Source organism: Lepidochelys kempii, chromosome 17, assembly GCF_965140285.1.
Source record: "Lepidochelys kempii isolate rLepKem1 chromosome 17, rLepKem1.hap1, whole genome shotgun sequence".
NCBI classification, from domain to species: Eukaryota; Metazoa; Chordata; order Testudines; family Cheloniidae; genus Lepidochelys; species Lepidochelys kempii.
The window spans coordinates 12,316,363-12,331,601 of NC_136396.1; the positions used below are offsets into that span (position 1 = coordinate 12,316,363).

Sequence of the window (15,239 nt, forward strand, 5' to 3'; positions counted from 1 at the left end):
GCCAGGGGAGTGAATATACAACAGCTTGAGCTCTGAATTTCCTGGCTTCTGTCCCTTTCAGATTGACCTCCTGACATTACCGGATCTTCATTCTTGGTTGGAAGTGTCCACCAAGGGCTTGAGCCAGCACCCACTGGAAATTCTCCCACTGCCTTCAGTGGAGTTGGATCAGGCCCGAGCTTTCCTTTGCTCAAATTCCCAAATCTGGAGATCCCTCTGCTATAAGCTGTTAGCAGAATATTTTCCCATTACTGAGCCCCCTTTGGATGCAAGAGGGACTAAGGAGTGACATACTTCCCACTGTCCTGCTCAAATTTCTCAAAGAGCGCTTTCCTGGCCTGTGTTCCTGAAGTGCGTGGCAATGTCTGAGACCGCACCAGTTCTCGCCTCCTTTCCACTTGGCGATGTACAGTCGGAGGTGGGGAGCAGGATTTGGGTGTCACATCATAGTAACTGTCAATGGTATTGCTGAAAGAGAACACCAAAAACACTCTAAGAGAAACTATCCGGAACATTGGGTATCGCCACCAAGCACTGAGATCAGTAACAGCAAAACTTCAGCAGCCTAAACACATGGAATAAACATTTTCAAAAGCGTGTGAATAACTTAGCCATTTTCAAAAGTAACTTGGGTATTTCGGAACCTAAATCAAACTGAAAGGTCAGAGGACGTAGACTGCAAAAGGCCAGGTCTCCAAGGGTATTTAGATGCCTAACTCCTATTGAAATCAGTGGGAGTTAGGTGCTTAAATAAATATCTAGGCCTAAATCACTTTTGAAAATGGGACTTAGCCATCTAAATCAGCCGTTGCAATTCTGAGCAGAGCAACTCCTAAATCCCTTTAAAAATCTAAGTGTTGGGCACGTAAGGTCTGAATCCTTATTAATTTGCAATGAGATTTAGGCATCTAGGGGCATAAGTCACATTTTTGGTACTTGGGCTCCTAAATCACTCATACCAAGCCCAATCCTCAGCTCCTGTAAGTCAGTGTCGCTCCACTGCCTCCAATGGACCCTGGCCAATTTACACCAGCAGGCCAGTTGGATTATATTATACAGGATTATCTATCACTTTGCACTTCTATTTGAGGTTCCCAAAGCACTTGACAAACATTAGTGATTTAAACCACATATTACACATGTGAAGATGGGTGTGTTCCCACCATTTCCAACAGGGGGAAACTGAGGCACAAATGGGGGCACTGACTGGCTCAAGATCACCCATTATCCATGACAGAGCTGTGAATCAAACGCAGATCTACTATTAAGCCCACGATGATCATTCTCCTATGACTTAGCCACCAAGGAGCGGGTGTAGCATCCTAACTTATTAGTTGTTCAAAAGAAATGTAAAACCCTGTGCAGGGAAATTTTCAGGGCAGATGCAAGCCCAGTTTAAGAGGTTTAGGTAACCTGTGCTCCCCTGTTTCCTGATGAGGTTTTGCATGCTGAGGTTTTGCATGCTGAGGATGCCTTGCTATTGCTGCAGTAATTGTGATACCGTGTAATCCTATACTAAACAACTGTGACTTTGAGTTAATCACAAAGGTGTGGTAGTCAGCCTTTTGGAGTGAAGGCAGAAAGTCATAGTGTGTTCTGCAAGGAGTTTAGAAACTTAAAGCTGCAAGCTAAGCTGCAGGCCAGTCAAACTAAGGATGTTTGATAGGGGTCATGCATTCAAGTGCCAAAAATAGACCCAAAATAACAACTTTTACACAGCTGAGTGCTTTAAAAGGAGCTTTCAGAGGCCCAGGCATGGCTATTAAAGGACATCTCTAAGCTTTTTACATCCCATCTGTGCCTGTTCACGCTGGGATTAGAACAGGGCTAGCAACGTGGCAATTAATAGCAAGGTTCTGAACTTGGTGCGTTCTGACAGTGAGATTTGTATGACGGTGGAACACTCCGTGCGTGAAGACATAGGTCATTAGCCTAGCTAAAGCACAATAAAGTATACAGCAGGGAACAATCCTGCACTGGCTGGGGGAACCGGCTAGATCAAAGGTTATCACATTATCTTGGTAATTATATGGCCCCCTCGCTGAGCCCCTCACACAAAGTAATGGACTTATCTTTCCAACATGGCTGTGATGTAGGGAAATATTGTTACCCACATTTTACAGGGGGGGTGCTGAAGTACAGAGAGATTAAGGGTCCCAGGTCACACAGGGAGTCTATTGTAGCACCAGGAACTGAACCAAGATCTCCCAAGTCCCCATCCAGTGCCTGACCCACAAGCCCATCCGTCCCTTATCCTGTAATGCAGGGCAGGTAACCACATGCTATTCCCAACCTGCTCCTAACACAGTAACCCATTTCTGGGGTTTGCCTTTGCTGTTAATTTACGTTACAAACTAATCCCAGTCTAAGCATCATTGTGAGCTTGACAGTTCCTGAGAAAACCTGCAGGATCTCTCTTTGTTCCGGTCTCTAGTTCCTTCTGCCTCAGATTTCAGAGTAGCAGCCGTGTCTGTATCCGCAAAAAGAAAAGGAGTGCATGCATCCGATGAAGTGAGCTGTAGCTCACGAAAGCTTATGCTCATATAAATTTGTTAGTCTCTAAGGTGCCACAAGTACTCCTTTTCTTTCTGCCTCAGAGACACTCAAACTCTTTTTTAGACCGAAGCCAGTAGGACCCACTTGGTCTGGCTGCCAGGGTGAGTCAACAGAAGACCTCTGCATTTAGACTATGTTGAACACACTCAGAAAAAGTCTCACTGAAACAATCAAGGAAAGATCCTACCTTTCACTAGCTTTGGTTCCACTAGTCAATCCATAGCTCATGGCTGACGTAGACTTTGTGACGGAAGTGCTTTTCTCTGTATAAACAGCAAGAAAAACAAGATGCATCAGTGTTGAAAGTATTTTCTCTCCTTCCCCCACATGTTTTCAATCTATTTCCTGACATGTGGCCACACATTTATTCTTACAGCAATGAAAAGTTGCAGATTTCTCTATAAAAGACCTCTGCCAGTATGAGCTAATGATTTCCTGTGGAGAGATTCTCCCCGCTGTCCCAGGCACCACTATAGTCGCATACAGGGCAATAAACAGCTCCCCAGGGGCTATGGGACAATTCCCCTGGTGCAGACACTGGGCTGGGACACCGCAGGCAGACCTACACTGGCCCTCCCGCCAGTCCCAGAGTAGAGGGCATGCTGGAGATGGAGCCAGGGCATGTCAGGGCAGAGCATCAGGAAAAGGTACTATATCATAGGCTGCTGTGGTCACTCTGGCAAGTCATAAGCAGCTGTGGGGAGGCTGATATAATTTAAAGCAGCTGCCCCACAGGCTGCTTTAGTTCCACCAAGGGCCTTTCAGCCCCCCCGAGCAGCCCAGGTTCAGCAGGGTGCAAAGGTGGCTGACAGCAAAGCTTTGCCCCTGCCTCTCCCTGGGCTGCATCTTCTGTATCATGCCTCCTGGAGACACAACCCAGGGTCTCCGCCCTGTTCAGTACTTGTGCATGGGAATGAAGCACATGCTCACCCAGCATTAACACTAAGGGGCCGGTTCTCTTCTCCATCAGTTTCATATGCGTGTAGCTGCATCGACCTCATTGATTTATTCCCTGGTACTGGAAATGAAAAGGCAATTGGGCCCTAGGTTTTCAAGTGTAAACTTAATCGCCCTTTGAAAACTGAATGTAAAGATTCTTCATCTCAGGCTTAATCCTTGGACGGTAAAGGGACAAGTTTTCCTGTGCTCCTCTGCCCACAGCTGGTCTGGATCCTCAACGTGCAAGCCTGTGGGAGACCCTTGTGCTAAGAAGTAATGTGTTTTCTAGGCTGTGTCGTTCTGCATCCCTGCAGAACTGACTATGCAAATCGGTTCCAAATGGCATTGCTGTCTACAGAGAGTAACAGCTTTGTGATGTGGACTAACAGCATTCTAGGATAGAGTTCAAGTCATTTGTTTCGACGTGAATTGAGAGGCTGAGGCATTTTGTCCTTTTACACATTCGTGACTTGAAGAAGGGGTGAGATGTTGAAAAGAAACGTTTTCAAACCCTGCTACTCATCTCCAGTGAATTTGCTTTGCCATGGTGGTACCAGCAATTTCAGTCTCCCATGCTGTGTGGCTGCTGTACCAAAGCAGCTCTGTTTAGCAGCCTTCCTGATATGTACCAGGGTTTGATCTGCCTTCATTTGTATACCACCCATGTTAAAGTCTTTTTCCACCAGCTCTACAGGCTGCAGCTTCACACAGCCCTTACTCCCTCCATGTTCCCCACAGCGGAGGTATCTGGTCATTCTCTCCTCTAGAAAATCAAGTTTGCCCCAATATACAGCAAAGAACGCAAAATCAGTCTGATCTGGTAGCACCATGGCCTCAGTGCTAGACAAACCATTCGAAGGCTAAGAGAATAAATTCCCTTCTGGGAGTGTGATTTATGAAGTGTTTGTGGTAAGGACAAAGAGTATTGTGGAAAATCCAAAATAAACTGAAGGCTTTTCTTTGCTCTGGCTGGATCATCCAAACCCCAGTGGCAAACTACTCCAAGGGCATGTCTACACAGCAAAAGGTGTGTACAGGCTAGCCTACCAGAGCTCTTTTGAATCCAGCTAGCACAGGTGAACAATAGCAGTGAAGACAGTATAGCACGGGATTCAGCGCAAGTAGTTCAAGACTGGCACAGACCCTGGGTATGTACTTGGCATGCTAGCCAGCTCTGAAGCCCACGCGGCACTATCTTCACTGCTGTTACCTGCACTAGCTGGATTCAAGAGAACAGCTTTTGCTGTGTAGACATGCCCTGAGTCTGAATGGACCATTGCCCTCTGCTAAGAATTCATTTATTAACTCTCACTGAAGTCAATGGAAAGACTCTCCTTGACTTCAATGGGGCTAAATTGGACCTCTGCATGCAGCCTTGTAACGCTCTTAGTGTTACTACATACTGATGTAATGTAACCATCCAATTAAAGATTAGTGGATAGACAAATCCTACTCAGCAGAGATGGGACCAGATCTGAACCCCCAAGCACTGCAGCATTGGCTACCCTGTACTATTTAGCATAATAATGTGAGTTTTGGATATACCTTCCATGCTGAAGGGCAGAGAAAATAACACCCACCTGCAGCTATGGAGGTGCCCATTGTTCTCACAGAACTTGAATTCCAGGTCTTCACAGCAGTCACTGAAAAGCAAAGAAGACAGAGGAGGGGTTTGCTTGTTTCTTTGTTTTAATAAAAGGGCAGGTAGAGAGGAGGGATTTTTTTTTTTATTTGGACACAATTTCTCTCGTTGGCAATGAGGCTGGACTTTCCTTTCACAAATAAGGAGTTCAGTGACGTTCCATCAGTGTCAGACTGGTGCATTAGGAGAATCAGGTCCATAGCCCCTACCCCACTCCTATTTTCCAGCCCACTCTAGTCAGGATTCCTTTGTTTTATTCCAGGCTGCATTTCTCACTCCTCTTTGAAATCTCAGGCAGGTCACTTGAACTTTCTGCACCTGAGTTTCCTCATCTGTAAAACAGGAACAACAAGACTTTCCTCACGGGGAAGTTGTGAGCAAACCACTATGGGCTTGATCCCAAAACTACTGCAGTCAATGGAAAGACTTTCATTGTCTTCAGTGGGCTTTGGATCAGGTCCTATCTAACCCCAATGGGAGCAACGTCTATGTAAAATCTGCAATGTGTGACTTAGACTCAGATAAACTGGACTATAAACATCACAGCCACTAACCTTTGCATGAAGTGCAGTTCAAAAAAGAACACTGAATAGTGTGAACAAGAATCAAATTATATGAGCTTTTTTTTTGTTGTGTTTTTTTTTTAAATCAGAGCTGGCTTCAGTGAGCAAATTATTTTCATATCTAGAACTTTCTTTTACCTGATTGGCTGGAAGTTTTTATCACAGCCTCATTCTGGCTCCTGCTCTGCCCTATCAGGCCACTGGTAGCATTACTAGTTCCTGATAAGGTGGAGGTTTCTCCTGAAAACTTCTCTGATACTCTTGTTATTGCAGTAACTGGAAGGTGGGGCATCCGTAAGGTTACTGCAGGGGCATGTGCCTCGGGGGACGAGTTTGACATCTGAAGGGAAGAGGTCACTTCCTGTGAGACTTTTGCCTGACCTAGGGTATTAAAGGAAACAAGTAGAGAGAAATACTTTTATTGACAGATATCTTTAATAATACACAACAATATCTATTCACCATGGCTTTATTTAATTTTATTTTAGGAAAGACTGGAATAACAATCAAATTTTCCCCTAGCAGATTATGTCATTTATTTCACAGACTCAGATATAAATTAGAAGTAACTGATCATATTCTACTCTTTAAAATTCTTAATTAGAGAAGCTTCTTCAGACGACTAATCCACTTGTGTTTTCTTTTAGGGCCACTAAGTCTAGTGCCTACTGCTGGGGATTAGGAAGCAGGACTCCTTTATTCTTTCTTGGTTCACTTAAACCATCCGTGCCTCAGTTTCCTCTTCTGAGAAAGAGAGATAATAAGACCTTTCCCACAGACAGGTGGTGAGAGTTAATTAATAGTTTTCAAAGTCCTTTGAAATGTATGGACAGGAAGGCATTCAGAATACAAAGTCCTGTTATAGTAATTGGAAGTCATGCTGATGATGGGTCTTAAGCATGTGCCTAAGGGATTGCAGAACCAGGGCCGAACAAGTTAACGGGGCTAATTATGGTAATAAAACCAAGCATATACCTAAGTTTTCAGGGTCAGGGCCTTAGTACAGTATCCATGCAGAGCAACTTCCAGAGGAAGACACTGGCTACATTAGAGAGTTACTCAGACCCTGACAGACTTGAGCTCTTGACCAGCAGCAATATTTTGCATTCACAGTTGATCTTGAAAAGACTAATTTCGAGCACTTCTCTCCTCTTACCTGACAAAGACTGGTGTCCGTTTTCAACTATGGCTGAATTAGAAACTCTTCTAGTCTCAGGTTCGTTGTGGTCATCCAGGTCCACGCTCTGCCAAAACATGACACGCAACACTTGAACGATGTTCTGGCTTTCTAATTATTAATGGTAGTCACTGTCATAGCATCCAGAGGCCCCAGCTGAGATCAGGTCCCATTGTGATAGTCTCCAGGCAAAAGAGTGGGAGACAGCCCCTACCCCAAAAAGCCAAATTATTCAGGAGCACAGTGTGGAAAGGAGGGGTTTCTGATGCTTAATTTTTGCCAGGGCTGAGCCCCAGCGCCTCTGGGTTTGGCAGTTCAGAGCCCCGACTACTCTGGGCTTGCTGCCTCAGTTATAAATGTAAAAAAATTGTTTGAGCCCTGGCACCCCTTTCATGACAAATTACGCACGGGGGGTTTCCCGTCCTATGGCACATAGAGGATACACTACGCTCAGGTGGGGGACTTTCTGTAATCACAGGGGGCATCACACAAAAGACTAATTTCTGCCTTTTCCACCCTCTGTTACTTTAATACCTTGGAAGTTCTGGTGCTCCTTCCCCCTCCCCCCACCCCCCAACCTTACAGAGTTGTGTTGCAACTTAAAACAAAGCCCTCTGCTATACAGAAAAGACGGGCAGCTAATATTAAAAGCTGACATGCTTTTAATATTAGCAAATACCACTGCCATCCACTTGTAGGGAACTGTAGGTGAGCACATCTGCTGTTAATTTAACACAGTGTGGAAAATGAAGCCTGATCATGCTCCAAGTGAAGTCAATGACAAAACTCCCGTTGATTTCTTTGGGAGCAGAAAGAAGCAGGATCAAAATCAGTGCTGTCTACTTTAGATCAGTGGTATGCACACCACGGGTGAAATCCTGGCTCCACTGAAATCAATGGCACAACTCCAATGGACTTGAAGAGTGCCAAGATCTCACCCCAGGACAAGAGACGTGCAGTCTGTACCTTTCAGTGAACTGAGTGTGATCTTTTTCACAGATGCACATACCAGTCATGCGTCACAGTTCTTCTGCACAAAGTTAATTTATTCTGCTTTATAGCCAACTTTGTCATGTCTTCAAATGATTCTGCACTGTCTTTGACACAATATCTCCATCCTGCAAAAGCTACAGCATGTGCATATCTCTACACATGTGGGTAGTTCTGTTGAAGCCAGTCTGACTATTCACATGTGTAAAGTTAAGCCTTTGTAGGATCAGGGCCTAAAAGAGGTGCTGGGTGTTTAGGGTGCTCAGCACCTCACAAGATCAGACCCAGGATTTGCATGCACATTATGAAAATCAATGCAGAAACAGAGTGAGGGCCCAAGTCTGCAAGCACTGATGCAGATGTAAAACTTCACTGAATTGAATAGCCCCATCCACTTAAACAGGTCTACTCCTGTGAGTAAAGTTAGTCACACACATCAGGACTGACTGCAGGAGTGAGGTCCAAGTTATTACAGCAGTATCCCAGTAAATCTATTCCCCCTCCTGTACAGGTTGGGCAAAATAAAAGACAACTTTTTCTCCACACAGACAATCCAGTTGCTGAGCCTAACTTATTGTAAGTTTAAATCCTAACGTAGTATTTTTACCTTAGGAATGATTTAATGGCCTTTGTGTACAGCGGTGGTATAATTTATGACCCGTAAAAGTTTTCCACTGGGACAAGCTGTGGAGTAAAGCCCATAACTCTTCTCAACATTAACTTGAAGAGTCCCTTATGTTTACACATGAATCTTCTTTATACAACATGTACAGGACATTGCATAAAACTGCTTAATGTTCTACACAAGTTCTTTCGACTTAAGGCAGATAAAATGACAGTCATTACAATTAGATGACATATGGAAAGAGTATTAGGGGAAAAGTAAATATCATAGCACTTTATGACTCAGTTACAATTTATAACTTTTGAAATGTTGTTTTTGGAAAACTACACTACTTTTAGATGTTTGCTAATTTAATTCCAGGCAAATCAGCCAAGAATGTTTTGGTTTTGTCATCCAACAGAAAGTACACAATTTTTGGTTGCAAGGGACCAAAAAAAGATTTTTTTCGCAGTCACATGATTATTTTGATTAAAAAATGTTTGTGGTATTTATACCTGTTCATGGGAAACTGCGAGTTCCCTAAGTTAAAGTCCATGGGAAAGTTTGATGTCACTGTAAATAGACTTTACACCAGACTGGCCCAAAAGTTTAAAAAAAAATCTGCAACACATCTGTGTGTTTACTCAATCTAAGCAAATTATGAAAGAAAACAAAGCAGTCAGTTGTGCAAGTGGGTTGTCACATTAGATGCAACAGTTTATATGTCAATTTCTCTCTCCCTGGATTCAGAGTGCAGGATTAAACAAAGCAAAACAAAAAATCCCACCAGACGCAGGGTTGCACACTCACATCATTTTATCCCAACCCTCACAATATTTGGTGTTTATCTTAAAGCCTCAGCTCCTGGAGGCAGGTGATTTTATGAGTCTCTGTTTTCATTTTCTTTTTAAATGGAAATTTCTAACCATTATGGTTATGGAGAAAAGCCTGAAAATGTGAACTGAGCATGACCTAAAGATGCAGAAATCTGGAGGCAAAGAAAAATAACGCCTTATTATTATTATTTTTTTTTAAAAAAAAATCATAATTAAGCCAATGATGATTTTAGAGCCTGATTCATAACTTGTGAACTCTTGAAATTGGCAAAAATGCAGAAGGACATACTCTATTCCCAGTTACACCAGTGTAAATCTGGAGCAACACAGTGGATTGAATGGTGTTCCCAGAATTTACCCCCAGTGTTACTGAGAGCAGAGTTTAGCCCAACATGTAGGGCTTTATTGTTTACACTTGTGACAGCGTGTGGGGTAAGTGTAGCTATGTATCACAGTGAAAAGCCAGCTGCATCCACACTGTGGTGTGTAGCTACACGTGGCAGTGAAAGGATCTGGCAGGGCAGAGGGCAGCAGGACACTACACTGCTAAAAATAGCGTAGACGTAGGTGGGACTGCTTGCACGTATAGAGAGAGCCATGTAGGATATATATACCCTAAGCCTCGGGTGTGTCTGTATTCTACTTGTCTAAGCAGTGCCTCACCATCGACACTGCTATTTATGTCTGTGCTAGCTGGGTGTGCAGTATCTGTATGCTACACTCCTCTGTAAATGTAGACATAGCCTAGAATGCTGTTAACTTATACGTCATTAGCCAGATCCTCAGCCAGTGTAAATCAGCATAGCCCCATAACACTTGATTAAACTACACACATTCACAGCAGCTGAGGATCTGGACCCATAAGTTATAAACAAACACATTTTACCTCTGTTGCTATTAGAATTTTAAAAATCCAAATTACCTGCCACTAGTTACTCACTTCTTGTGATTCACACAAAACTTTAGAGAAGCCAGCCTATCCTGACCTCAGTGGTACTACTCATCATGTTAAAGTTAAGCTCACGCTGAAGTATTTAGCCCGTTTGGGCCTGTGCAGAATTGAAGCGTAAGGCTCATTTTAAAATGAAAAGGGCCAGGTTGTAACATAAATGGGGACACCTCTGACTTGTGTTCTGTCCATTAGCCAAGCTTTCTGCTTTGGCTTTTGCTATACAGTAAGTTACTTCACACAGATGTTAGTCATGTTGCTTTATCCACTACTGGAAGACACTCAAATACTATGGTAATGAGGGTGGTATAAGCTCCCTCTGCAGCAGTGATCAGTTCCCTCTGCAGCAGTGCTCAGCACTCCCATTGGATGAGGCGCTCCCGCTCAGGCGGTGCTCAGCACTCCCATTGGATGAGGCGCTCCCGCTCAGGCGGTGCTCAGCACTCCCATTGGATGAGGCGCTCCCGCTCAGGCGGTGCTCAGCACTCCCATTGGATGAGGCGCTCCCGCTCAGGCGGTGCTCAGCACTCTCATTGGATGAGGCGCTCCCGCTCAGGCGGTGCTCAGCACTCTCATTGGATGAGGCGCTCCCGCTCAGGCGGTGCTCAGCACTCCCATTGGATGAGGCGCTCCCGCTCAGGCGGTGCTCAGCACTCCCATTGGATGAGGCGCTCCCGCTCAGGCGGTGCTCAGCACTCCCATTGGATGAGGCGCTCCCGCTCAGGCGGTGCTCAGCACTCCCATTGGATGAGGCGCTCCCGCTCAGGCGGTGCTCAGCACTCCCATTGGATGAGGCGCTCCCGCTCAGGCGGTGCTCAGCACTCCCATTGGATGAGGCGCTCCCGCTCAGGCGGTGCTCAGCACTCTCATTGGATGAGGCGCTCCCGCTCAGGCGGTGCTCAGCACTCTCATTGGATGAGGCGCTCCCGCTCAGGCGGTGCTCAGCACTCTCATTGGATGAGGCGCTCCCGCTCAGGCGGTGCTCAGCACTCTCATTGGATGAGGCGCTCCCGCTCAGGCGGTGCTCAGCACTCTCATTGGATGAGGCGCTCCCGCTCAGGCGGTGCTCAGCACTCTCATTGGATGAGGTGCTCCCGCTCAGGCGGTGCTCAGCACTCTCATTGGATGAGGTGCTCCCGCTCAGGCGGTGCTCAGCACTCCCATTGGTAGGGGTGCTGGAACAATCTGTGTAGTGGGGGGTGCTGAGAACCACTGAACCAAACTGTAAACCCTGTGTATGATGGAAACCATTTCAAACCAGGGGGTGCACCCATAGTTCTAGCACCTATGCCCATTGGATGAGGTGCTTCCCTCTAGGCAGTGTTCAGCGTTCCTATTGGATGAGCTGCTCCCGCTCAGGCAGTGCTCAGCACTCCCATTGGATGAGGTGCTCCCTCTCCATATCATGCAGTAGCAAGCCCCATGGTCCAAATGTGCTCTTATCCACTAAAATCCATTGTAAGCATGGAACCGGAAGTGAGTGGAGCATCTTCACCTTGAGGACCGGAGTGTTTTACCAAGGCTCTGTGCGCTGATGTCTAAAGAGCATGCAGCCCTCCACCCATTACTGACTTAGGCCCTGGTCCAGCAAAGCACTTAAGCAATGTGCTTAACTTTAATGGAACTGCTCACAAGTTTGAAGTTAATGATGTGATAAGTGTAAACAGTCAGTCCACCGGCCCAGTTCAGCTTTCAATTACACTGGTGTAAAACTGGAGCAACATAACTTTAGGGAAGTTACTCCCCATTTGCGCTGCTGTGGGGAACAACATTTGTTTCCTGGGGGTTGCCCAGAGACAGCATTCTCTAGCCTCCCCTGAGGGCAGGGATTGCACTTGTTCTTGGTCCTAGAGAGGGGTGAGAGGAAGGGCTATCGCACTCTGGCACCAGCCAGAGACAGTCTGACCCTAAATAATGGCCCATCTATTCAAATTTCAACAGGGCGTAAAGTGGACTCCACACATGGTTCCCATCTGCACAAGTCACAATTAGCATGTGGGCCCAATCATCTTTGGCATAGCTCCATTGATTTCAGAAGTCACGTCAGTGCTGATGGTGGCGCATAGTCGGTAACGAGTCGGAGGTCCCATGTTTTGATCATGCAGTGAGCAGGGATGTAACATGGGGGTCAGGCTATGCCCTGGTGTTCTGATTTGCTGCCTTTACACTTTGGCCGGGTTGTTTGCCTCCTCTCTGTTGTGCTGAGGCAGCATGCAGTCAGGGTTCAAGATCAAACTTCGCTCCATAGCCCTGCAGAGCAGCTTATCATTGATGACAGCCTCCTCCTGAATGCTGAGCTGCTGTTGCTAGGTTTGGGTGGGATTTTCACACATGCTCAGTACTGGCCTCATTCTGCTCCCATTGAAATTAGTGGTAAAGCTCTGATCAGCTTCAATGGAAGCAAAGGGAAATAAGTGTGGCGCGCTTCTGAAAATCCCATCCTTTCATAATAGATGTTTGTAAAAACCACTGACTTTTTTTTTTAAGGAAAACCCACAAAGAATTCCACAAGCTTTACAAACAGACACAAAAAAGGTAGCTCAGTTCTTGATCCTTCTACCCTTGATAATGTCAATTTACAAACTGTAGGGAATCATTTTCTCATCTGACAAAATATTTCCATGACTGGTTTGCCACAGATGAGGCAAGCAGAATAAGAGTTACAGAAACACCCCCATGATGCTGTATGTGCAAGATAAATAACAGCAAACCTCCACTGAAACAGAAAGTACAGCTAACCCAAGTGTTCCTGTATAGCATGCTCATTGCTCTGGCATGCACAGAAACGGATGCCTCCGACAGTAGACACACTCACTTTCTCCGGTTTGCAACAATTCAAACACAGTTTAGTTAGGGAAAGGTGAAATCCTGCTCCCATTAAAGTCAACAGTGAAATTCCTGTTGGTGTCACTGGGACTGGAATTTAACCCACTTTGTACAAAGTGGCCGGATTGACTTTTTTTTTTTTTTTTTTTTAATGCCAAAGGACACTCTGCTGCCACTGTTCTCTGTACAGAACTCACAGTGACTTTGATGGGAGCTACTGGCCCTTGGCTGGTAAATGTGGAGAATGGATTTTTCATTGTTGGTTAGAGTTGTTCAGGGGGGTCTTTATCTGTTAGCATCCCCTTGCAGAGGCTTGCCCACCTGACTCCATCCTCCCCTCTGCTGTCACTCTCAACTCTGCATTTGTCAAGTCCATGTCAAGGACCAATCCTTCCTCATTAGACTCTGCCCCTGTAGGATAAAGGGGAAGCAGAAGTTCCATGGCTTGAGTAGGGGCTAATCAGCCCTAGTTTTCCAGGATTTAGGAGTTTCTTCTCTAAGATGGGATACACAGGGGAACCCAGGCCCACCCACTCCACTTGGTTCCAGCTCAGGACTTTTGTCAGAGACAGCCAGACCAGGACCCCCTCAAACCCTTGGTGTTCCCTGAGCTACTTCCTACCTCTGTAATCTTCCCCACACCGTCTCCCTCTTTGGTGGGTTGGTTTGTCTAGCTGCGTCTCACCAGTCTGCTGGAGGGATCCTCTCTCTGCGGTCCCTCCGTCCCTCTGGCAGCCTCCCTACCTGCCTGTCTTGCTGCCCTTTTATCTTCACAGCACAGCTGCCATGTGGGTCTGCCAATCAGCTCTGGCTGAGCAGGCGGGCAGTTGCTTTGTCCGCTGAACCAGCATGGGGTACATAGACCACATGAGACCTACGAATAGCACAGTTGTAAGCTGAATGTGTGTAAGAGGGAACTGATTGTCTATGAGCCAGGGTTCCATTTCCAGCCCTTCCTTGGATTTCCTCTGTGGCCCCAGGCAAGCCACTTGTGCTGAAGTTTTCAAAAGTAGCCTCTAATTTTGGGTGCCCAACTGTAGACCTCTGGGGCCTGTTTTCCCAGGTGCTGAGCCCCTGTAGCTCCCACTGATTTCAGCTGGAGTTATGAGTGCTCAGGAGTTGTGAAATGTAAACTGCAGGTGTCCAGAGCTGGGCACCCCAAAATTCATGCACTCAAATTTAAAGACCACATTTGAGAATGTATTTTTCCTCCCGTGTAAAACAATACTTTCCTACCGCCCAGGGATACTGTGAGGTGTCATTCATTAATGTCTGTAAAATGACCCCTGGATAGAAGGTACAATTATCATGAGACCCTGGTGATTGAGAGCACTGCTCTGAATCCTTCCGTTCTCTCTCTCTGCTGCACCCCGGAGCTCCCCAGCACTCAGATGAAATGGTTTTGTTTTAAAGCCTCTTCAGAAAGGTAACAGTTCCTTTCAGCTGGATGAGCCCCCTGGTAGGAACACAGGTGATGATGACATCGCTCTCCAAGGAATGTGCTGCCTGGGGTTGCTGTATGGTTTGGAAAAGCTGAGAGAACAAGCATCTGCCTGAGACACCCGGAGAGACACTTAATTACATGCTCAGAAAATTGCCTTTTCAGCCCGGAGCTGTCAGTCTCTCTCAAATCCATATTTACCCAGACCCCCGAGCCCCAGTTAAAAAGAAGTCATTCTTTTTAAAAGGAACACTTAGAAAGAAACAGATTCCAGACGGAGGTACGTGTTGATTCTAATGGACCCGACGACGGCCGAGAATAGGCCAGTGAATTCACTGACAGCAGCAAAACAGAATTCAGGCAGATTACGCGTCATTCTTTGCAGACAGTGCATTATCCTACCCATTACACTGACTTCCTACCACGCTGACCATTGTTCTGTGGATTTACTGTAGGCACAGTTGATAATTACAATGTCCTAGATATCAGCAGTGTGGGGGAAACCAAGGTTGTGTTAAAGGAGAAGCTGGCTTTGTGGTTAAGATAGTGATCTGGGATTCAGGAGATCTGGCTTCAATTTCTGGTGCTATCCAGGCAGAGTACTACTATTTAGGTGCCTAACTGGGAGCTGAGCAATTCTGAAAATCTGGTGCTTTGCACTTGAAAAATCTATCCCTGGGCTCTTTGGAAACTTCGGCCTTTAACCTCTCCATGTC

General features: G+C 45.8%; 2 protein-coding genes and 1 long non-coding RNA gene across 7 annotated transcripts in view; 1 reads left to right on the forward strand and 2 right to left on the reverse strand.

The window, feature by feature from the left end:
- LOC140899791 (tricarboxylate transport protein, mitochondrial) overlaps positions 1-15,239 on the forward strand; it is a 63,318-nt gene that overhangs the window by 26,950 nt on the left and 21,129 nt on the right. The window lies entirely within an intron of this gene.
- SMTNL2 (smoothelin like 2) overlaps positions 1-15,239 on the reverse strand; it is a 44,521-nt gene that overhangs the window by 10,198 nt on the left and 19,084 nt on the right. The window contains exons 2-6 of the mRNA XM_073315857.2: positions 6,857-6,944; positions 5,839-6,081; positions 5,076-5,138; positions 2,744-2,819; positions 295-468 (exon numbers count right to left, since the gene is read on the reverse strand). Coding sequence (XP_073171958.2) covers positions 295-468; positions 2,744-2,819; positions 5,076-5,138; positions 5,839-6,081; positions 6,857-6,944 — 644 coding nt within the window. The remainder of the gene's footprint in view (positions 1-294; positions 469-2,743; positions 2,820-5,075; positions 5,139-5,838; positions 6,082-6,856; positions 6,945-15,239) is intronic.
- On the reverse strand, positions 13,294-13,829 carry LOC140899792 (uncharacterized). The gene is made up of 2 exons (XR_012155460.2): positions 13,705-13,829; positions 13,294-13,493 (listed from the first exon to the last, which is right to left on the reverse strand). It is a non-coding gene; the product is annotated as an uncharacterized LOC140899792 (long non-coding RNA).